The 22660-nt window shown below is 43.9% G+C and overlaps 1 protein-coding gene across 3 annotated transcripts in view; it reads right to left on the bottom strand.

Moving 5' to 3' along the window:
• Positions 1 to 1228: 1228 nt before the first annotated feature.
• Positions 1229 to 22660, bottom strand: part of glis1b (GLIS family zinc finger 1b) — a 75460-nt gene continuing 54028 nt past the window's right edge. For all 3 annotated transcript variants that reach the window (XM_081707527.1, XM_081707528.1, XM_081707526.1), the window contains 5 exons: positions 22351 to 22519; positions 18007 to 18166; positions 3354 to 3487; positions 2374 to 2529; positions 1229 to 2020 (listed from right to left, as the gene is read on the bottom strand). In XM_081707527.1, the coding sequence (XP_081563653.1) occupies positions 1887 to 2020; positions 2374 to 2529; positions 3354 to 3487; positions 18007 to 18166; positions 22351 to 22519 (753 nt within the window). In that variant the 3' untranslated portion in view covers positions 1229 to 1886. The remainder of the gene's footprint in view (positions 2021 to 2373; positions 2530 to 3353; positions 3488 to 18006; positions 18167 to 22350; positions 22520 to 22660) is intronic.

Here is a 22660-nt window from a genome sequence, read left to right as displayed (position 1 = left end):
AAACCTGTTATGTTTTTCCAGATTGAGATATTTTACCAAGGGATTATTATATAAACTGGATTACCAAAGATATCGACATGAAATGCTACATTTTTAGTTCAAGATGTGTTTTGACAGCCTGAATATATAAAATAGTTTGCCTGCAACTCCACTAGATGGCAGCATGTAACCTTCTTTTCAGAACTACACTATTGGGCTTCGAAACTCTTCTTGTCACGAACACGATTGTGTTTCTCAAGGTTAAAAAAGCTCTGGTTAACGGTTCAACCGGGCCATGTCTCCCGAGCCTGATTAACGCCATGACAAACGGGAATTTGACACGTTTCTGCCACTGTAGCGTTATAAAGGCCGGTACTCGTTTTCCACTTACATGATATACATATGTATTTTTTATTTAGTTTATTAGTTTACTGTGGTAATGGAACATAGGTGTGTCGTTTCGTAGCGATTATTTTGGTGCTTCTTGAATAAATGTGGGTGCTGGATTATATTTTATAAGAAAATAAAAGCAGGTGTTGAAGCAAAGGCTCCTGACGTTAGAGTTCGGCCTGCTATCCATGAGCACGCGGAAGGCGAAAACTGCTTTAAATAAACGAATGAAGCGAATGCATAAAAGTCGTTTTAAACGTAAGAAATGTGAATTCTATTTTTTTTTTTCCTTGACGCTCAGAAGCAGTGAGTAGCTGCAGGGCGAGGTGCTTCTACTGTAGCAGCACAGAGTTGGCGCATTGTTACTCCGTATATCACGGATCAGTGAGTGAGTGTTAGGGTAACGGTGTAGTAGTGCGGACTTATCACTAAGAACACACAAAGTGCTGCACAAGGTTTGTACGTCTGGTTAACGTCTCAGCTAATTACATTAGCTGCAGTCGAGAATGGAAAAGGCCAAAATGCAGCAGTGTGCGTCTCCAGGCATGCACGTACCAGAGCACGCAGGAGTGTGGCGCGTTGGGGGTTTACATGCTTATTCTGAGGGCTGAGACACCCGTCTTCATCGCCGTCTGTCTGGGCTTGAGATGGATTCTGTGGTTACCACTTTGGTATAAGCGTCATTTAAGGTTTTTTTTGAAGTATTCACTTTAAATACTGTCGACTGAGAATTGCGCTGTTGGTTGAAACAGTCCTCGGGTACAAAGAAGGCAATAGTTAAACTCTTCAGCTATTCATTTAATCCTCGCTAGAGGGCAGTGTCTACTCGTCATTCACCTCTGAAAAAAAGAGTCTTCAATATTTAAGAGAAATTTATTTTCTGAGACAAGAGAGTGGCATATAATAATTATTATTTAAACAAACTGTACATTTTATACACCTGGAAAGAGTTCGGTGGATATTAATACCCATCGACCTTCCAGAAAATACACAAATCAGATCATCTAGGAAAGAGAAAAAGGATCAAAGCACATTCAGAAATTCAAACATTGCAAACATTTACTTAGAACACAGCAACCATTTATATATTCTTTTGTTCTACACTTCGGCCAAAAGAGGAACAGGAGTTTCTGAGAACGTATGTAGGTGTTGGGGGATGTAGTAATGATGAGATGGGATTCTGTTACAGGCCGGTATTTCAATTTATCGCAACCCAGTGTTCCCAGTGAGGGCAGATTTCATAACCAGAACATTTCTTTAAAAAAAAGGTCACCACTAATTTAAAAGCTACAAAGAATATCCATCATCTTCGAACCTTGAAGATTCGCTAAAATGGCCACCTGTTTAGGAGGTAAATAAAGACACACAAACACCATTAAACAGTCACACTGTGATAAATGGGAAGAAAATCAAAGCAGCAGCAACGTACAGGAGAGCGATGAGAGAATGACAAATTCTGGAGGAGGAGCACAGCAGAGCATTGAGTTCGGAGGCGCCAGGGCTGACAGAGCGGGGCTCTACGTCTCTGTGTACACCGAGGACATCTGACTCAGTCCACGCTCAAATCCGCCCACCTGGAAGAAGACGCCGTCCTCTGGACTGGGAGGAAACTGGGAGGAACATCCTCCGAGATCCGACAGCAGGCTGAAACCTGCCCAGACCAGTGGGACATAGGACATATTCAGAATGTGAAGTTACTAATAAATCCTAAACTCATATTTATACTGTTAGAAAAGTCCCAGAACTCCCATTACAGGGGTTATTTATTAAGATTTTATTAAAACTCTTCTTTGCCACTTTTTGCAGGTCTTTCCTAGGAAAGTTTCAGCAGACAATGAAAAAATTTTGTTTTGAAAGGGAAGTATTTCTTTTTTTTTACAGATCTTTAATAGACCTCCTAAATGAAGTGTAGGACTGCTAAATGTAAAAGTGTTCAGCCACATGGGCCAAGCCAGGGCTGTTAGCTGAAGTCCGACCTCTCTAGGGGCGCGTGGCTGGCGGTACCTGTGGGGGGGGTGCCAGTGCATCCTGGGTGGAGGCCGTTGTGTGCGTGTGCGGTGAAGCCATGGGAGTCCAGAGGGAGATGAACACCGCCAACGTTCTGCTCCACTCTGTAATTATCCCCGAAGTAGAAGCAACTCTGAAAGTTTCCTCGGTAATCTGCGCAAACCAAAAACATAAGAAAGAAACCACAGAAAATGACTTTGTTGGGGGTATTTTTTTTCCCCCCAGTGTCTCTGGCCGTACATGAGACTACAGGTGAATCGGGGATAGTAGAGAAGAAGATTAGGTACTGTGCTGTTCCGGATGTCATGCAGTGTGACTGCAGCACAAACCATCTTGTATAAAAGCACTATGGGCTGTATCCTGGAGTCATAAGTGTTGTCTAACAACTTATGGAAGACACTGCATACATGATCGCACCCCCTTCCGGTGGGGGATATGACATCAATGGAGGAACATCTCGATCTCCTTTGATCAGTTTGAAAGGAGTAGTAGGTTGAATGGTAGCAGTTGTCTCAGACCGTAAGTTCTGGCTGAACATGAACACAATAGGCCTTGCTTTACAAAATAAAACCAGTCTGACAAAATAAAACCAGTCTGACTGTTACCATTTTCCCCTGAGAATCAGGGAATCAGTCCACATCTGCCAATACTGGATTCACTATGCTGAATTTAACAGGCTAATTAGAACGTGGGCGATGACTAAACATTAATCTCATCATCCATCTTGGTCTGACTTGCACAGGGGTGTGTGTGTGTTCAACTCAGTCCTTAAGAACCCTACATTTCTGTTTCAACAGTCAGGGGTTCTATAATTCTGGACATCATTCCTAACTGGTCTGAGCTCTGTGGGACTCATGAAACTTAGCTTGTGGGGTTGTGAACTGATCCGAAGGCCCTGCCCCACCCTAAACCGCCTCGGCTGGTGCTGCACGTGGGTGTCTACGCACGTGCACCCCCCCCAGATGAGCAGAGCGTACCTTCAGTGACGGGGAGGTTGTGAATGGTTGAGTAGACTCGGTGATGCGGGTGGAGCTGGTGCTGCTGCGTGGAGGTCAAGTCCTGATGCTTGACCATCAGTGCGGGCGGAGAGGGTGGAGCGGTCTTCAGTGGGCTAATGCACGGAGAGAGCAAAGGCGCATTTAAGGAGAGAGAGGTGTTAAAAAAAAACTAAAAAACTTAGGGGTAATTGTAAGGGAGATCGGCAGTTTGTATGTAAAACCTACAGATTTGCCAGGTAGCTGGAAGTCAGCAGTCACGGACTGCTCTCTATACACTCTTGGAGTCTCTCTGCAGGGAAAGACCTACGTAGAAGCCTCCTTGCATCATGCACATCCCGTCCCATTCACAATAAAACCGTACAAAGCTGCATCTGATCAAATGCAGGCCTCTACCCCATTCCAGATGGCCTTCCAGACAACACGCCTCCATCGTGTTCCACACTGCTGTGACTCAGGGGGAGAAGCGCCACGGGCCCACTGACGCTCGCTGAGACGCAAGCGAAGAAGTAAAGTCTTTGTTAGTGCCATTAGATGCAGCTGTTGCCAGCACAGAGCCCTGATCAAGCTGATCCCAGCTCAGTGAGTCACGCGTCACAATTCAAGAGTTAAAAACATACCTGGTAAAGCTGATCCCAGCTCAGTGAGTCACACTTCACGATTCAATAGAGTTAAAAACATACCTGGCGAAGCTGATCCCAGCTCAGTGCATCACGCTTCGCATTTCAGTACAAAGCAGAAATTAGAAAAAACAAACTGGATTAACTGCCTTCAAAAACTTCAGGACACACACAGTCCAGGATGGACAGAAAAGGACCGTGTTGAAAATAACCCATCTGCCTTCTGGACTGGTATATTAAGAAGCTAAATTTATGGGTTAGTGAGCCAAACATGGATTCTCCGTACAGAGTAACTCTGTCTTCAACTCAAAGCCACTTTGAATGAGTCAATTAGCTTGAAGCAGGTTCAGCTATAATCATGCCTGCAGCAACTGAGTAATAAAAGATTATTGTACTTTCGTATGGTTTGCAAATTCAAGTTAAAATGATTTCAAGCAATGCAAAGTCCTTGTTCATCAGTTTAATAATACCACCTTCATTTCACCTCTAACCTGTAGGATCCACAATCCGTGTGGTTTCAAAATTCTGCTCACCCAACACTCCAGCCACTGCTGCCAATCTGTGTTAAGACCACCATAAGCAGAGTATCAGATCTTAAATAAATTAAATGTGTGAAATATGTAGCGCTTCAAGTCATGGCTTTTCTCTGGAAAACCCTAATAAAAAATAAGAGGTGTTTCTAGGAGCTGATCAAAGCTCCCACAGCTTTTACCACTATGGAAAACGGTCTGTAAATCCCAGACGTGATCCAGGTTTCACTGGGCCTCAGCAGAGCGGTTAGGTCAGCCTGAATGCGCGGAGATGTTTTGTGAAAAGCATGCTGGCCCTCAACACACTCCGAGACACACCAGCCATTCCCCCATGACATCAGTTCATCCATAACGCCCTTTTCTGCTGATGTCAACTTCACGTTCTATAACCTCCGTTTCATCATGAGAGCTTGGAACACCACACATCTCACTCTGTCCGCGTCTCCGAACGTGAGTCACGCGTGCCCCCGCCCTCACAGACATGTGCGCCTAAAAGGTTGTGGGTAATATATTTTACGAGACTCTCGGCGTAGCACCGTGCGGCTACCCTCTGGAATTAGCGGGTTAGTTCCTTCTTCGTGCGGGGGGACTTCGTGCGCTAATCCAGTCACTGAGCTCCAAGCCATGTGTTTCTGTGCAGAGGACGCATTTACCCCAGGGAGCTGCTGTCAGCACAAACTCAGGAAACAGTTATACTGTTCATATTTTTACAAGCTGCCTCTATGTGCAGCTAAAGTGAATCACGCGGTAATCGTTGCCAGCTGGCCTGAGCTCAGGTAGCAAGAATGAGGGGAATCTTTCATACGCAGCATCCATCTCTCGTTCCAGGATTCACCTTGTTGGTTCGTCCCTTCTGTGATCACCTCGACGGCAGTTCTTCAGCAGTACCAGTCTCTGATCCCCTTTCAATCAAATCCATCTCCAAGAGGCAAAGCTGGTCATCTGAATCGTGACTCCGGAAAGGGTTTGGCAGAAAGAAAATTGCCTATGTAATCTGATCTGAGGACAGTTAGGAGGATTCTCTTTATGATGCTTAAGGTTAGGATTGGGCTAGGCACAGCTGGTCTTGAATCTGTAGAGGAAAACAGGCGCTCCTACCTGGAGCAAGACATACCGACTTCCATGGACCAGCTGATGGAGACGCTGAAAGTGAAGACTGTTTATGAGAAAATGTGTTGTTGGTCAGCCATCGAAACACCCAAAGCAACGGCTGGATGCAGACCTTACCCTGAAAACCTGTGACAAACACTTTAAAAACACAGAATCATAGCTAAAGCAGCTTACGTTTCAGCTTCACTGCTCCAGCTTACAGATTTAGTTCTATAGCGCTTTTTACAACAGCTGTTGTCACAAAGCAGCTTTGCGTATGTCCGAGTCCAAGCCCCCAGTGAGCAAGCCAAGGGCGTCGGCAGTAGTGGCATGGATAAACAGGCTGGCATTGTTCAGCGAACTGAGGGAGAACGAGACACCGTAGCAACGTGTCTGTGAATATCACTAAGGGTTAATTGGGCCAAATGAATCAGCCCTGAATCAGAATAATAAACTCAGTGAACATTACTCATCATGTGATCATGTTTATTCAGATAATCACTATTCAAGTAGTAGCAAAAGAGTCTTGATTCTGTCTTGGAAAGACAAAAGATGTGAGAGGATCCCAGGCCTGGAATGTAAAGACAAGACTAACGTAGGGAAAACAACAGACTTTGGGTGGATGTACAAGACACAGACATAGGAAAATACAACGGAAATTTGGGTCCAACATTAGAACAATGTCATTCCAAAAATGCTGTTCTAGACGATGAAGTACAACTATTATTAAATGCAGACTTGAGGCCAGACAGGTTTCCATGACAACCTTTGTCATTCGTGACCCCTGCAGAATCAGATTCCTGCCTAAATCCTCCTCCTTTTATGGGTTTGTGGATATGATTGGTCACTCCAGTGAAAAGTGCTGGTGAAAGCTGAGGTGAGGCAACACACACACACACACACTCACTCACTCACACACACTCACACACACCCCAGAGGGATTAGTCAGTCACAGAGAGAAAGCAGACTGGTCCATTTTTAGGGGAATTAGGGGGTGGTGCCTCTGGGGGGCCGGTTCCTCTTCCTCCTGCCTCACCTGTCAGGGTGTGGCTGCATGTGTGCGCGTTCAGGTCCGCGGGTCCTCTCCCTCAGCCAGCCAGCACAGCCGCCCTTGGCCTGTACCCTTGGGAACAGCTCTGGTTCCGTTTACCTCTCCAAGGCCATGACGAAGGGTTCTTGCTCTCCGGGCTGTCCCTAAACACTCCAACATTCACAAGCTCGGCTCCCAGCCAGCCAGGAAAAGGAGGCTTAAGATCAGAAGGCCCACTGCGGGCCGTGTGCGTCCTGCTACTGTTCACAGCAGGCTCCGTGACTGCTGACCTCACAGCACTGTGGAAGAGGCGAGCGACTACAACTGCACTTCACAGTCTTGCCAGAGCATTAGAAACTGCATCATGTCATTAGCACCAAAGCGCTAACAACACAAATAAACAAAACAGAAAAAAACAAACAAACCTGAATTACCTCTAGAGAAATTTTAATTCAACATATCACTCACAAAAAGTGAAGGAAGATAAACGAAGCCCTTTTTCTTCCTCTAAAACAGCTCGTGTCTGGGTCCTCGCGTTTACTCCCTGGTGCACGTAAATGTAGGGACCTTTACGTCAGCGGTCGTGCACGAAACGCTAACTCATCTTAGCACGTGGCCTGCGCCTTCTGCCGTAACAGACTCGGTTTCCAGCACAATTTGTCTAAGATCAAGATAAACACTTTTTGGAATTACAGCACCACCAATGAACCACAAGACAGGTAAACGAACCAGTGAAAAGAAGCCCCACCATTTAGCCTGAAGCTCGCTCTCGGCGTGACAGCGACTCGAGAAAGCCGAGCTCCTCTCCGTGTTAAGTCTCCACGCGCGGGGAATCGCGAGATGTATTTTCACTGGCAATTTTTTACTATTAGCTTCAGAAAATGATGCTGGTATTTGCGAAGTAAAAGATGTCTAAATGGCCCGTTTCAGCCAGGGTAAACACATTTAGTGGTGAGGTCAGCGACTGCCGCGGCCGACTCAGGCGCGTTAGATAATTTTGTCAAAATGTTTAATGTCCTCCTAAACCGTTTGGGAAAAACACGTGCGGCCGCCGCTGTTGCCTTTGGCAGCGGCGTGTATACTCTCGGCTTTAAACATGTAAATCAAAAATGCTCCATCCTCAGGAAAATGTAAGCAGACGTTTCATACCTGGCTCGTCGCTAAGGCGGACGGGATAAAGCGTCGCTATGTGCGCGCGAGCTCGTTTGCATTTTGATTAAAGCACACGCGCGCATAATGACACCGGCAACGAAAACGGCCGCGGGCTCGCCCAGACGACGCTGTCATCACAGCCCGCGTTATGCAGGTGCTGCCGTGAGGCCTGCACCGGGTTGGCAGTGAAACCAACAGACTTGACGGAGTCCGGAGTGTAACTCCATACCCAAACAGGCGCAGACCCGCCATCCGCCTCTGTCACTTCTGTAACGAGTGTGAAATACTTTCCTCTTCACGCAGATGCCTCTCAGCTTCAGCGTGTTGTCATGACCTTGGAGTTGATGTCATTTGGTGTTACATGAGTATCCTCTGGGATAGCCCCATTCAAAGCGCGCTCTCCTCCAAGAAGCGGTAATTGTTAGCTGAGCTCTAAAACGGCCAGCTAATTGTCTGGAGCCGTTTCTCACGGCGCTGGAAAAATACCGCACCGTCCAGGGTGTCCTTAAAGGGCCGCGGGACGTGACGGGCAGCCACTGGTCTGTTTGTACTGGAAACTGCCCCTGCCCACTGCCGCCACGTCTAGAGCGCACGCAATCACAAATGTGCACTCGCTCGGCCGCCGGTGGCAGCCGTGGGTCTGAGCTTGGTCTGGAGGAGGGCTGGCCGGCTGGCCCGCGTTACTCTGGAGCAGCACAGCGGGGCATTACGCAGGAAACGAAAGCTGGGGAAAAGAACAAAAACACGCGCTCTTCCAGCGTCGTACCTGCCGTGACGCGAACCGCACCGCTAAATAATGGAGCTTCTCTAACGGGAACACCCTCCTAAATTCAAGTGGACGGTTAAAACATATTAAGAGTATAAAGCATGTTGAGAGTTGGTGTAAGCCGTTAAGGTACCTTAATGAAGTTTAAACAAATTCAAATAAAAAATTAAAGATGACTAAAAATATTACAGATTTTTGAAAATAAAGTTGTTGTTTTTAAATGAATAAAGCAAAGTACAGTCCCTTTGAAAAAACAACAACATTTAAGCATAGTAATATCAAAACAGATTTATTCTGGTACTTTCCACCAGAGGCTTTCAAAAGAAAAAATATACCTCTTGAGTAAGTAGAACTAGAGGAAACGTTTGAGGCACTTGCTATTATGTCAATCATGACAACAGTTAAATATTGTTTAGAACATCATGAACAATTCACTGTTCCCGAAACTTGCTGTAATTTGTAGATGTAGCTAACAATGGGTTATTGATTTAAATTATGATAGAGAGCAGAAATGCTCCATTCAAATCTGTTTCCAAAACTGTTTAAAGAGAACAGATGTATTTACACCATTCTCTCTCTCCCTCCCCACACACTTCTCCTTACTCTTTTGTTCCAGTGCTTTTGTTTGTTACTGTACACACGGCTTCTTCCTGATGACACATTGGATTTGCAGCCCAGCTTTTGTGGCTCCTGAGGAAAATTGGGGGGGTTTAATAGGAACCATGCCTTCATCCAGCAAAAACAGCCTGGGACACACCGGACCCCGATTTATCACTGCTCTCTCCGTCCCAGAACCTCGGGTGAAGCACGGCAAGGCGGAACAGAGATGTGTTGTAGAGTCTATTTTTCTGTGCATGCAGCCCCTCCTTAATTAAACAGAACGGACACATCTGCGGCGAGTGTGCGCAGACAGCCGCCACTTCATGTTGTGTTAAAGTGACATTGGTTTAATCTGGAGTAGATGGATAAATAAACAGAAGTGGACTGGCTGTGTGGCTTTTAGCAGAGAGAGGGATGTGGACAGTTCCGGCTGGGTGTATGCTTAGGTAATGTTACAGTTAAAACAAACGCAGTATGGACAAGGGGAAAAAAACTTAATTCAGTTCTCTGCATGTAAATAAATGTGATGTGTTAACTAAACATACTGCATGTATAGAATGAACATAAATGTATTCAGGCCTTCACCTCAGAAGAGGTGTCGGGGAGAGACATTTCTGTGTTCTGTTTGCAGTTTTCCACCATGTCTGGGAAGCCTTAGCTTGATGCTCTGACAACTCTCTTTTGTGTTAATTCACATTGATTTTAAAAACCCACAGAACCACTCAATAAAGTTGAGCTGTTTACTTTGCACAACAGGTGTTGAAATAAAGATTATACAAACTACTAACAAAATTTCTTCTAGTAAGAGATTGAAGGTCAAGAACCGGCTGTACTCACTCAAAATTTTCTTCTCACAGGCGAATCCTAACGATCACAGGTGTACATCATTAAAATGAGATATAAATGAGAGCTTATACTACTTCCAATTCCCATTATATTTTATCCAATTATGTTCCAAATATATTTTAAAATGTAGTGTCTCCTACATTTCTGGCCACTAATTCTTCTCAGTGTGCTTAAAACAATTACTCAAAAATATATATAAAATGAACATCTATAAAAGGATCTGATATGCTATCCAAAGAAATCTTCCTCTCCACGCTGCCCCAAATAAAGACTCGGCTTCAGAACATAATCAGTCCTCCTCAGTTTCCTGAAGAAGACACAACTTTGTTACTGGATGCCAGTTCATTGATCCTGGTCTCAACTTTCGCTTGATGAATAAAACCTTGGAAAAGCTTCCACAATCCATCTAAGTGGCCATGTTTTTCTGAGTGATGTGTCATCCATAATTAGCACCATATCGGCGCAGACCATCACTGAAGTTCACTCAAGCTGCGTGAGGTATCCCTTACACCAGTGTTTCCAGAAGACATCTATGAGGTACCGGACCTTTCACCACTTGCCGTTAGTATACCCGTTATCCTTACGGAGTCCGCCTGGAGGTAATTCGGGCTTAACCTAAAGTAACAAGTGTTTATGATGGCTTCAGCTTCACACAACAGACCTTCTTCCATTCCAAAGTTGTTAAGTCACTGCACACCCTTCTGTTGCATGTGCCTTGGGATTTTCTGGTAGCTCAGTGGTTAAGCTATTCGACTTGTAATTGGAAAGTTGCCAGTTCAAGCCCCACTGCTGCAAGGTCATCACTGTTAACCCTCAATTACTCAAGTTGTGTTCAGTCATAATTGTTAGTCACTTTGGATAAAAGCATCAGTTAAATGGCATAGATGTATATCTCGCTGACGTTCTATTCTTTTGATAGTTTTTCAACTTATTCCATAACACTGGACAACAACAAAAATGCTTCAGAGTTAATAAGGTGCTGCCATTCTTAATGATTTCAACATCCTAAACGCGAATATAACCATGACAATTTGTTATTGGCTCTCGTTTTAACGATAACTCCATGTGATCCATAAGAGACATTGTATTAGGTCCAGCTATAAGATGAAAATGTTTCATATTTCAAAATACTGAGAAATATTGCATCATATTGTATCAGATCATGATGATCATACCCAGGAAGGTCTATTGCATCACTGCCTGGTGTAAGATTATGCAATATGGAGATATATAAAGCAAGACACCATAGGACGAGCGATTTATTTCTGTTACTTCTTGTGCTAATATGTTAGATGTAAATTCAGCTGCGTTAGGATAAATGTAAGTCCAGCTGCGTTATAAACACTACTGAAGTGATTCAGATAGTGTCAATCGACAAGTGTCAATGCCTCGTAACTGTATCGATATTGCGGACAATTTTTGTTACATTTGTGGGGAAGTGACTTTCGGAAATCAGACGAAGGATGTTGCTTCAAATGCAAAAGTGAAGAAGGCATATCATCTGTATTTCGGATGCAAGATCAGTGACCAGGGCAAGTCCTGGGCCCCACACACATGTTGTCGTACATGTGCAACAAATCTGTCACAGTGGATGAATGGAAAAAGAAAGTCGATGCCCTTTGCCATTCTGATGGTTTGGAGGGAGCCCAGCAATCACATAACTGACTGCCACTTCTGCATGGTGCCTCCTGTTTCTGGAGGCATTACAAAGAAGAAGAAGTGGGCAACAGCGTATCCAAATATACCTTCTGCTATCTGACCTGTTCCGCATGGTGAAGGACTTCCTGTTCCCGAACCTCCGACAGAAGTTTCTAATGATCCTTCAGACGATGACGATGGAGACAAAATGACACTGGAGTTTCCTGGACCTTTGACGTCAGATGATCATCAGGAAACTGATCTTGACTTCAGTCAAGGTGCGTCATCTGCGCCACACAGAATAACGCAGGAAGAACTGAACAATCTCGTTCGTGATCTGGAGCTGTCCAAGAGCAAAGCAGAATTACTAGGTTCAAAACTTCAGCAATGGAATCTTCTTCAGGAAAATGTACGAGTGAAAGTGTATTGAAAGCGGCATTTGCAGTTAGAGCTTTTCTTCAGAAAGGTAGATAAGCTTGTGTTCTGCTCTGATGTCAACGGCTTGTTGAATGCCCTCGGTATCCAACATGACCCACAAGAATGGCAATTGTTTATAGACTTCAAAAATGAGTCTCAAGGCAGTATTGCTGCATTATGGAAATCGTCTTCCATCTATTAAAGTTGGACATGCTGTGGATATGAAAGAGACATATGACAACATGAAGCAGCTGCTGGATTGTCTTGAATACAGTAAGTATGGCTGGCATATCTGTTCTGACCTTAAGGCATTCGCTCTATTGATGGGTACGTTCTTTGCACTATGTGAAGAAAGACTGACCCCTGAGGAAGTCTTTGAAGATTGGAGAAAAGAATGTGCAGTATTCAGCACTGGCAGAACCGGACAAAATACTTCTACCACCCCTACACATCAAACTCGGTTTGATGAAGAACTTGGTAAAAGCCATGAATCGGAATGGATCAGCGTTTAAATACCCGTCTGAGAAATTCCCTTGGATCAGCGAAGCAAAAATTAAAGAGGGAATTTTTGTGGGTCCTCAGATCCGTCAACTCTTCATAGATGAGAAGTTCGACTACCTGCTTAAGGGTGACGAGAAAAAGGCTTGGGATGCATTTCGTCTGGTGTCAACTAACTTCCTCGGGAATGTCAGCGCTGGAAACTATAAGGAATTGGTTAAAGACATGTTGTCAATGTATCACAAACTTGGATTGACAATGTCCTTAAAGATCCATTTCCTTCATTCCCATTTGGAATTTTTTCCTGAAAACTGCAGCATGGTAAGCGACGAGCACGGCGAACGCTTTCATCAGGACATTTCAGTATTTGAGAAAAGATACCAGGGGAAGTGGTTCACTTCTATGTTGGCTGATCACTGTTGGACGCTAGTCAGAGATGATCTTGAGCAGGTCCACAAACGACAGGCAAAGCAAAGTCACAAATACACAGGACTTCTGTTACAGAATGTGTTATTTCATAATTTTTCTAATGCATAAAAAAACTGAATTTCTAAGAAACGGAAGCCAAGTCAGCATTTCTATTGTCAAATTTGTGCTCAGCACCTTCAACTTAATTAAAATTGGCAAATGTTTTATATAAGAATACCTTTTGTAAAAATTTGTTGTCCAGTGTAATCAGAGTACAACTCTTTTACTCATCTTCTTATAGCAAAGAATCTTCTTATTGCGTCGAGACATGCATGTGTCAGGTGAAGATGCGGCTTCTAAATGTACGACTCATATAGTGAGACACGTAAGGATCTGGATCTTCACCTGCTCTCCTCCTCTTTCCACCAGGAATGGGCTGATAGAGGCTGGTGGAGGCTCATCATGCAGAACTCTTCCTTTTGGTAGCTCCACCAGCTGCTTGCTGCCAGTTCTCTGTAGTCTTCTACATGTGACGCAGTTAGATAGGAAACTTTTGATGGCACTGTTGGCTCCAGGGTTCCTGAATCTGAATCCCCTGAATCCAGGGATCTTTAACGTAGTTTAGCCAATGTGTGATTCCTTCCTGCGTGAGCTGTAATGTCATGAATGTGGTTCACTCAAGTGAACCTTCCTCCGTCTCCAATGACTCGTCTTGATGTACCAGATTCAAATAATAAGCTATTTTTCTTTAACTTTTGATGCTCCTTTAACTTTGCCAGTTCTTCTTTGAATCTTTGTTTTTGACAATAATTCAGTTTCCACCTCTGTCTTGGTTGAGTCTTCACAGGTTATGTGTGTTCCCTTGACAGTTTTCATTAATTGGTTCATTCTGCTTTCTCTGTTGGTGTTTAGTTCCTTTCTTGGTGCTTTCAATTCATTAAGCAAATATTTCAGGTCCAGAAACCAAACAATTGTATGTTTCAGCTCTGTTCAGGAAGAATAACGAATCATCAGTGGTCTGTTGCACCTTTGAGTTTCTCCTTTGACCTTTGAGTAATCAGTGTCCAATGTTCCAGGATCTAGATTCTTGGGCCACTGTTTTTGTTAGCAGAGCAAGAAACTTGGTCCTGAAATCCAGCATTCATTTCCTAAAAAAGCTTCAACACTGATACACAAGTACCAGGATTCAAATTGAATACCTCCACTGTGAAGCCTGAGAAGGCTCCAGAATTGTTGAGACTATTTGCAATGAAAGTCTTCAAGCTTGTTGCATTTACTGTTCAAGTACGTTTGCGCAGTTGTGCTATCTGTCAAAAAGTCAAAATGTCATATCAGAGTCATACGTTCCAGATCAAGACTTATTTCAGAAGTTGGTCCATTAGTTCTTAGTTGCAGTCTTGGTATGGTTGGAGCTTTCAAGCACCTTTGTCCCTGCCATCACCAGTTTAACGAGCTTCACATTGTGTAGCAGTAGACTGCTTGTTATTCTGACAACATCTTGATGTGATGATGTTGCCCCAAAAATGTGTACCAACATCTTGTGTTCTACAACTTCTGGCTCATAGTTCCCATCCATCTCTGGAGAATCTTTTCTGTAAGTTCAGTGCACAGTGCTCGGCAACCAATCTGTTTGGGATGCACAACGTTGTTCCTCACTGGATCAACCTCCCTTTGCCGTTTCATCTCCTGGCTGTTTAATTGTCAGGTGCAGTGGTATGGGATGCAGTCGAGAGCGTTTTCACACCCCAAAACCTAACAACATATGAGCAGTGTGAGAAGGAATTATGGGGAGGGGACGCGTTGCACCGCATGCTTGGCAGTGAGCTTTGTTTTTGCCACGGGATACTCATGTAACTGTTTTAGACATGCAAAACATTGACCTGTAGACCTGCTTCTCAAGAAGTCAATCTTTTCTTTAAGCAACTTGCGCTTAAGTTTTCTGCAGACTGTATGAGTGTTGCTCTCCTCTGCAATAAACAAGGCTTACTGCTTGTATCAACAAAGACAGTTTGTGTTTTTGGTATTGCTTGTTTGTCATTTTCCATCTTGACTTTGTTTTCTATGCTGAGGGAGACAACTGCTGTTGTGAATACGTTCTTTGGTTTGAATGTCTCTGCATACAGTGGTTTTGGTTTCTGTTGCACTGAGTCTATCGTGATTGCAGTGGTTTCTTTTATGTTTCCATAACGTGGGTGTAATATATATCTCACTTGCTTATTGAAAAAGTTGACAATATCCTTGAACTTTCCTGTTTTTTCCTTGTACGTTGCAGGCAAACTTTCTCTAAGCTTCGAGTTTGTGTGGAAAATTGTTAGACAACACCTTTTATATTAGCTGTGCTGTCCAAGTTTTACATATATCTTATATCTGACATTCTGTTGGAATATCCCGAGCAAAATAATGCAAAGGATCATAGCACGGCATCACCTTCTGGCTTCATGGCCTGCCAATCCAAAGCCTCCCTTATATAGTCTTCCACTATCTTTAAGTTCTCTCCCAAAAACTCCTTGAGAATTAGTTTTGCTTAAACATAACCTGATAAAAGGTCCATGTGGATGAGGTGCTTGACCAATTTGCGTGGCTCTCCATGGTTGTCACTAGTGCAGATTTCAAGTCTATGTTCTACAGATCTGAAAGGGATTTACACTTCATCACCTTTGAACGTTGTAAGTGTGAGACCAGGTCATAATGAAACTTTGTGATTCTTCATAAGGTGCAGGTAAGGTTGGTTTGCTGAGAAATGGCCTGGCATGGACCATCAAGCCCAGTTTGATCATTGCATTTCGTGGTCGGGACGGAGGTGCCTGCATTAGTGGGTGAACTCTGTGCTCCACTGGATGAAGGGGAGGAATGCCGGGTGATCGGAAGGTAGAATTTATTTTTATTTCTCCAACATGTTCATCAACGTCAATGACAGTCACATCCTCTTGTTTATATTCAATTTTTGCAAAAATACTTTGCATCCGAGTTTATTTGTTTACTCAGCCATTATGACCTCTTCTGTTATCTTTTTCAGGGTCTCAAACTCTGGTTGGTTGGCATGCCAATCTCCTTAATCTCTTTCTGTGTCTAACTTCTCCCTTAAAGCAGCAGCCTGTGTCTTTAATAACGTGTGTTCCTTCTTCGCCCTCATTCTGGCTGACGAAGATGATGATGACAACACACTTCCACATTATGGGTCCGCTTAGCCGTTTAGTGGTCGATTTGATGCTGTGGTTCTGTTGCACTCTTCAGCGTGCTCCAAATGGAGTCTTCCATCTGTTCCTCATATTTCCAAAAGAATTCACTTGTTGATTTATTTTTAGGATTGAACCAATTTCTTTGATCATCCAAAAATTCGCCCACAGCCATATATTTCTACAAACCAGCGTTCATGTCTGAAAATCCTTGATACAAACGATTAAAGTTGTAATTTATTTCAACAGTGTCAACATTTGTGTCATCCTCCTTTAATTGCTCAAATTGCTTCACTATGCGTGAACCCTAACCATCATCCTAACTCTAACACTAATTATAACCCTAGCACTAATCCTAACACCACACCTAACCCTAATGCTAACACTAACACTAACCCTACACCTAAACCTAACCCTAACACTAACCCTACACCTAACCCTAACACTAATTCTAACCTTAACTATAACCTTTACACTAACACTAACCCTTACCCTAAACCTAACATTAACCCTTCACCTAAACCTAAACCTAAATCTAACCCTAACTATAACCAGTTAACTGACCTTCACACCTTTGCATCTGGATTGGCTAGACTTGTAGTCTTCTACGACCTCTCAGTCATTTTTACTATCTGTGTTTACTGTATTTTTCATCCACAACAAGCGAAATTATCCACTCAGTCAGTATTAAATGTCAGAGTACAACAGAACGACGTGTAGCTTTCAGTAGCATCTCATGGCAAAGCAATGAATGACATGACTTACAGTTTGTCATATTTTCCAAATCCAATGTAATATCCATGCAGAGTTTCCTCTGTGCCCTCTTCCTCGCGAGAGTATCCCAACTCTCGCAGAGGTAGTTTTAAAGCAACAATCACAGTCACTGCCCCCAAATATTACAAATGTAATATAAGACACCTTACACTACTTCCAATTCTTAATGTATTTTATCCAATTACATTCTATAAATAGATTTAAATTCTATCTGCATTTAGGCTCCTACTTTGCTATTTTTCTGCATCATTGTGTAACACAATCACATATTTTAACACCGCCATAAGAAGGTTGTGGTGGGCTTTGTCTGAATGCTTTCTCCTTGCTTTCATTAACAAGGCTGACCTCAGCAACGGAGAACCTCCTGCAAACACCCACTAACTACATCCACTAACTACAACATTCGCCAAGACACTCCATCAACATAATGTCTTTAGACTATACAGGAATGGCTCTGACAGCTCAAACAATCTACTATGAGTGAAAAGGAATATGAAAAGGACTTAATAGTTTAATAATAGCTTAATAATGAACACAATAATTAATAGCTTAATAATGAACACAAATGCACACATTATTTTCTTCTTTAAAACAAATTCCTACCATTAATCTCAATCAGTGTAGTTGGCACAGAATTGTAGCTGGTATAGAGAAAAGCCATTTAAACCTCTCCAATAAAAAGATTGATCATGTAAGGTGAGAAGCTTGGTGGATTTATGTGGGACAATAGACCTCTTTAGCGAATTCCTTCACTCCCTCTTATAAAGGATTTCACCTGAAATTATGTCCTAAAAGAGAAGACTGTGGAATGAAGGTAGTTGAACCACTGCCTTCCTACAGTTTCAATCCCACTGAATCAAACATCCAGATTGTGTTACTGTTGCACATACATACTAAATTCCATCACAGAAACAGGCCACCTAAATCAGCTCAGAGACCAGGCTCAGAGACCATTCAGATTCACTCTTGATTACGATTATATCACACTCGGCAAACTATGGCTGATCGTGACATCGGTTCAGCTGTCTGTTCTCAGCTTGTTGTGTGTGTGTGTGTGTGTGTGTGTGTGTGTGTGTGTGCGCAACACTCACCCATCATGGTGAACAGTGTCAATGGTGTTCAGCGCAGGCGTATGCTGGGGACTGCTGATGTCACAGTCCAGGTGGGCGTGGCATGGGAGGGAACAGGACCCCGGAGTGAGGAGTTCTGCCGAGGCTCCGTTAGACGTTACGCTGGAGCCAGTGAACAGTCCTGAAAGACAAACATTACTAATACGCAAAACGGGTCAAATCAACCTCAGTGAAGCTCCACAGAAAAACAGCACACTGACCAAATTACGCCCCCCCGCATTCTGCCCTCGCCTGCTTGTCATCAATTGGGACTTTGTGGCAACAAGTGGTTGTTTTGACAACACAGATCGAACCAGAGTCCTTGTGAGAACAAGAAAAATGTCCCCACATTGAGGTCCTTGTGATGCGCTTTGCATTAAGCAGTCACGCTGAGGGGACAGAGCGGGACCTAGCGGGACCTAGCGGGACCTAGCTTAACATGACAAACGTTCTCAAAGTTTAAAGGATTGTTTGGAAACAAGAGAAATGCCATCTGGTCACCCTGTAGGGTTGTACTTATAGGGCAGGAACCACCCTGGAAATTAACAAAGATGTGACTTCCTGTCCCGCAGGACTCAAATCGAATCAAAACAACTTGTTTGTATTCTAGGTGTTATAATGGCGTCTGATCTCATATCAAAAGAACTGATTCAAAACCCGCCCGTCAAAGCCAGAAGCAAAAATACTGAATGCACCTCAGTTCTTAAATCCTTTACGCTGGTTCCTAGTATCTTACAGAATTGACTTCAGTGTACTATTAGTCATTTATAAACACACTAAACAGTTTGGGCCCGAGCATCTGTGTGGTAATCTCAAGCAACATAAAATAATCTAATTTAAGAAGGACAGTAAGCAGACCTAAGATAAGAACACACTGGGACACAGCTCTCAGACAACCTCAGAACATTCCACATTTTTAAATTTACACTCAACAGCATCTAGTCCATTTAGTTTCACTTTGGTTTAAGGCCTCGTATTGTATTTCAGCTCTAAGAGATAGTATTGCAATGGCGTTCTATGTCGTATCTTCATCTGTTATCTCTCTACGCAGGTCATCTGTCTATCATACCTTTTAATCGGTCTGCACTCTGAGTTGCCTTGTGTGTGTGAAATCGACCATTTAAGACAAAAAATAAACCTGAGCAGTTGCGGGAAGCAACACACTGATATCCTTGACACGGTCCTGTTTCACCAGGCGGCCGGATCTGTGAGGTAGGAGACTGACAGATGCGGAGTTTATAATGGAAATAACAGCACGGCACAGAGGCCCGAGCGCTGATCCAAGCAGCGTCCTGTCACATAATATATACTCCTGAGTGAGCCCAACACCAGACTGCACAGATGTGAAGAGGCACCCTGGCTCCCCCGCCTCCCCGTGCAGCCTGGGATGCTCAAATGCTACAACTGGTCATCTCCTCTTTCTCCTCCTGCCGTTTCTCCCTGTGATTATTTTCCCAGAAGCCCTCGAGGGGCATGAGGTGTTGCAGCAGCTGCCTGTGGAGGATCGGCGTGCTCTGTGTTCCCGGTTTTCTACACTTTTGCTCCAGCCTTGCTCCCAGGCCAGCAGAGGCCTTGACAGCTCTCTGAACAGCTCTCTGAACTGCTTGATTCATTTATTCATTACATACGTGACTCATCGATTCACTGATTCGTTGGTTCATTGCCCCGAAATCATCCAGCAAAGCCCTTTTAAATGCTTTCCCCTTTAGCCTCCACATCTGCTACTACAACGGGGAACACTGGTGGTAAGGGTGAAGCTGGCAGCAACGTTGGTGCACGGAGGGTGGAGGGGCGTGTTGTCTCAGCAGGACTGGAGGTGGTCAGGCCGTCCCACTCTCACACTGGAGTCCAGCTCTGGAGAGGACACTGTCCTCTCAACTATAGTCCCTCCAACAGTACTTGTCCACCCTGGTTCTGGTTCTGCTATTAACAAACAGATTGAAAAGGCAATAAAGGTTTAATAATGAGGTGATGAAATATGTCAGGTGTGTTGGGAGCAGGAACCCTGCTAACTCATGACACTCCAGACATGTCACACACGTGTACTCCACTTTCATAGTTTTTAACTTTCTAACAAATTCATAGACACTAATGAAAATACAGTTTGTGTACCATTCAGTCTATTGATTTATCTGCACACAAACACTGTGCCACTAGATGGCGCTGCAGAACTCACAGCTTCCTGCTGGTTCTGCCATGGTACAAAGAAATATTTCCTGCTAATTTGGTCACTTCATCCACTAGTTCACTACCTAGCCTCATTCACTAGTTCAGTACCTCGCCTCATCTACTGGTTCACTACCTCACTTCATTCACTAGTTAACTATCTTGCCTCATCTACTAGTTCACTACCTCGACTCATTCACTAGTTCAGTACCTCGCCTCATCTACTGGTTCACTACCTCACGTCATTCACTAGTTCACTACCTCGCCTCATCTACTGGTTCATTACCTCACTTCATTCACTAGTTCACTATCTCGCCTCATCTACTAGTTCACTACCTGGACTTATTCACTAGTTCACTACCTTGTCTCATCTACTGGTTCACTTCCTCACTTCATTCACTAGTTTACTACCTCACTTCCTCCACTAGTTTACTACCTCGCCTCATTCACTAGTTCACTACCTCGCCTCATTCACTGGTTCACTGCCTCGCCTCATCTACTAAAAACAAGACCTTTTGGTTTTAAGAACCTTTGCACCACACCTCAGCTGGACTAATGGACTTCACACCTTCTGAATATTCCTGAAATATGGCAGCAAATGAGAACATTAAATGATCCTACAGTGACCAAACACTGGAAATATAAAACTCATGAAATATACATGACTGTCCACCGCTCCCAGCATGCACTTTGCAGGTAACTGCTTGCACACAGTGCGTTGTGGACAAAATACCAGAGTAACATTTAGACTCTGAGGCAAGAAGCAAATGGAAATAAACTTTATTCCCCCTCCTTCCCCCCCCCCCCACCTCCTGGCTGTGGAACAAAGCAGAGTGGAGCAGAGTCATCGTGAATGCCATTGCATGCAGCATCTTGGCGTGGCTCTGACCACAGCGAGAACAAACAGCCAACAGAACACAACAGCTGCTCCAGGCTAAAGCCATTTGCACATAGAAGCAGCACGCTGTCTTCTTTGAACCACGGCAAAAGGAGGGCGCTTCCAGTCCAGGGTTTTCTAAAACATCCACCTCACTGAGTGAGGCCTGCTCTGACCTACTCTGTCCTGCTGTGTCCTGCTGCATGCTCTGCTCCATCCTGCTCCGTACTGCCTTAGCAGGACAGAAAACTGCAATTGTCCCTTAAACTGCAATCGTCTTGTAACATGCAATCGTCCTGTAAAGTACACACATCACCCTACTGAACATGCAGGTCAGGGGCTCTTCCTGGTTCATCTGGTCCACATGCAAGTTATTAGTGTCCTTTTTTCATAATCACTACTAAAACATACCACTCAAGGTAGTAGTAACTGCTTCTGCACTTAAACATGCACAGACTTTACAATAAGTAAAGGATTCCTGGGGTGGGGGGTGGGGTGCTTCAATTATTATTGTAAAAACAATAAAGTAAAAATGATGTTGAGGGGCCAGATATTAATATTTGTCCTTTTTACCCTCGCTGCATGCCAGCTCAGGTCATAACCTCAGCTATTTTAAGGTGAACATCTGCTCTTTGTGTGTAACTGATCGCTGATCAGTGGCAACATCACTGGAGCGTTCCCATGTATCACCCAGCACCGTCACTGCACATGTTTGCAATATCATAACTGCATATGGTCCTCATAACCTCCAAACCGCTTCTTACTCTGTTTGAGCTGTTAAATCGCATCCTATTGGGTTCGGACGCCATGAAATGCTCAGAAAGTGAATGTCTTCTTGTGGGCAGCTGAGTTTCATTGTAAGGTGGACAGAAGAGGGCTCGACATGTGCATTTCAGCACAGCCGCCCTGAAGCCAAAGCCGCGAAGACTACCCATGATGAAGAACATGTTAATAAACAGTAATAACACAATAGAAACTCCTCCCTGTGATCTGACCATTGTCTTCAGAGCAGGGTTGGGGTGACAGATTTTAGCTGAACCAGTTTAAGGCAGAACTTTAAATTTAAAACTGGAAAATGACACAAAGACGATTCTGACTTTTTTTTACCCATTCTGAAAAGTCACCCATGTCACACTACTGACTCGATAGTCAGGATTTCAGTAGTACCTTGAGAAGGTAGATACACGTGAAAGGCAGAAAGGAGACCACAAACCATGGAAGAAACAGTCTGTCTTCCACTGTGGCATTGTGCCACAGACCCAGAGTCACAGAGACACGTGTACCTGTAAAGAGGTCCTGGCCCAAAGCGGCTGAACATCCATCCTTCCCGTTAAGAGTGTTCTGACAGGGGGCAGGGCAGTGCAGTTGCTGAGAGTGGGCAGGGACATGCAAATGCTGGACAGACAGGCATTCGCTCAGGTCATCTGGTTCCAGATGGGGGCAAGCCCTCAGCTGTCAATCACATATATGGACTGACAGTTAGTGTGCAAGGAACAGTAGCAGAATATTAAAAGAATAAAAGAAAATTGGTTTGTGTGACAGTTTAGATACATGGAGTGATATCAGAGCAACAGAGGAGAGGTGTGAGTGCAG

The sequence above is a fragment of the Electrophorus electricus genome, chromosome 25 (genome assembly GCF_041902795.1).
Source record: "Electrophorus electricus isolate QZ-2024a chromosome 25, ASM4190279v1, whole genome shotgun sequence".
Taxonomy (NCBI): Eukaryota; Metazoa; Chordata; class Actinopteri; order Gymnotiformes; family Gymnotidae; genus Electrophorus; species Electrophorus electricus.
Note: the sequence above shows the minus strand (reverse complement) of the source record. Positions and strands in the feature narration are given on the sequence as shown.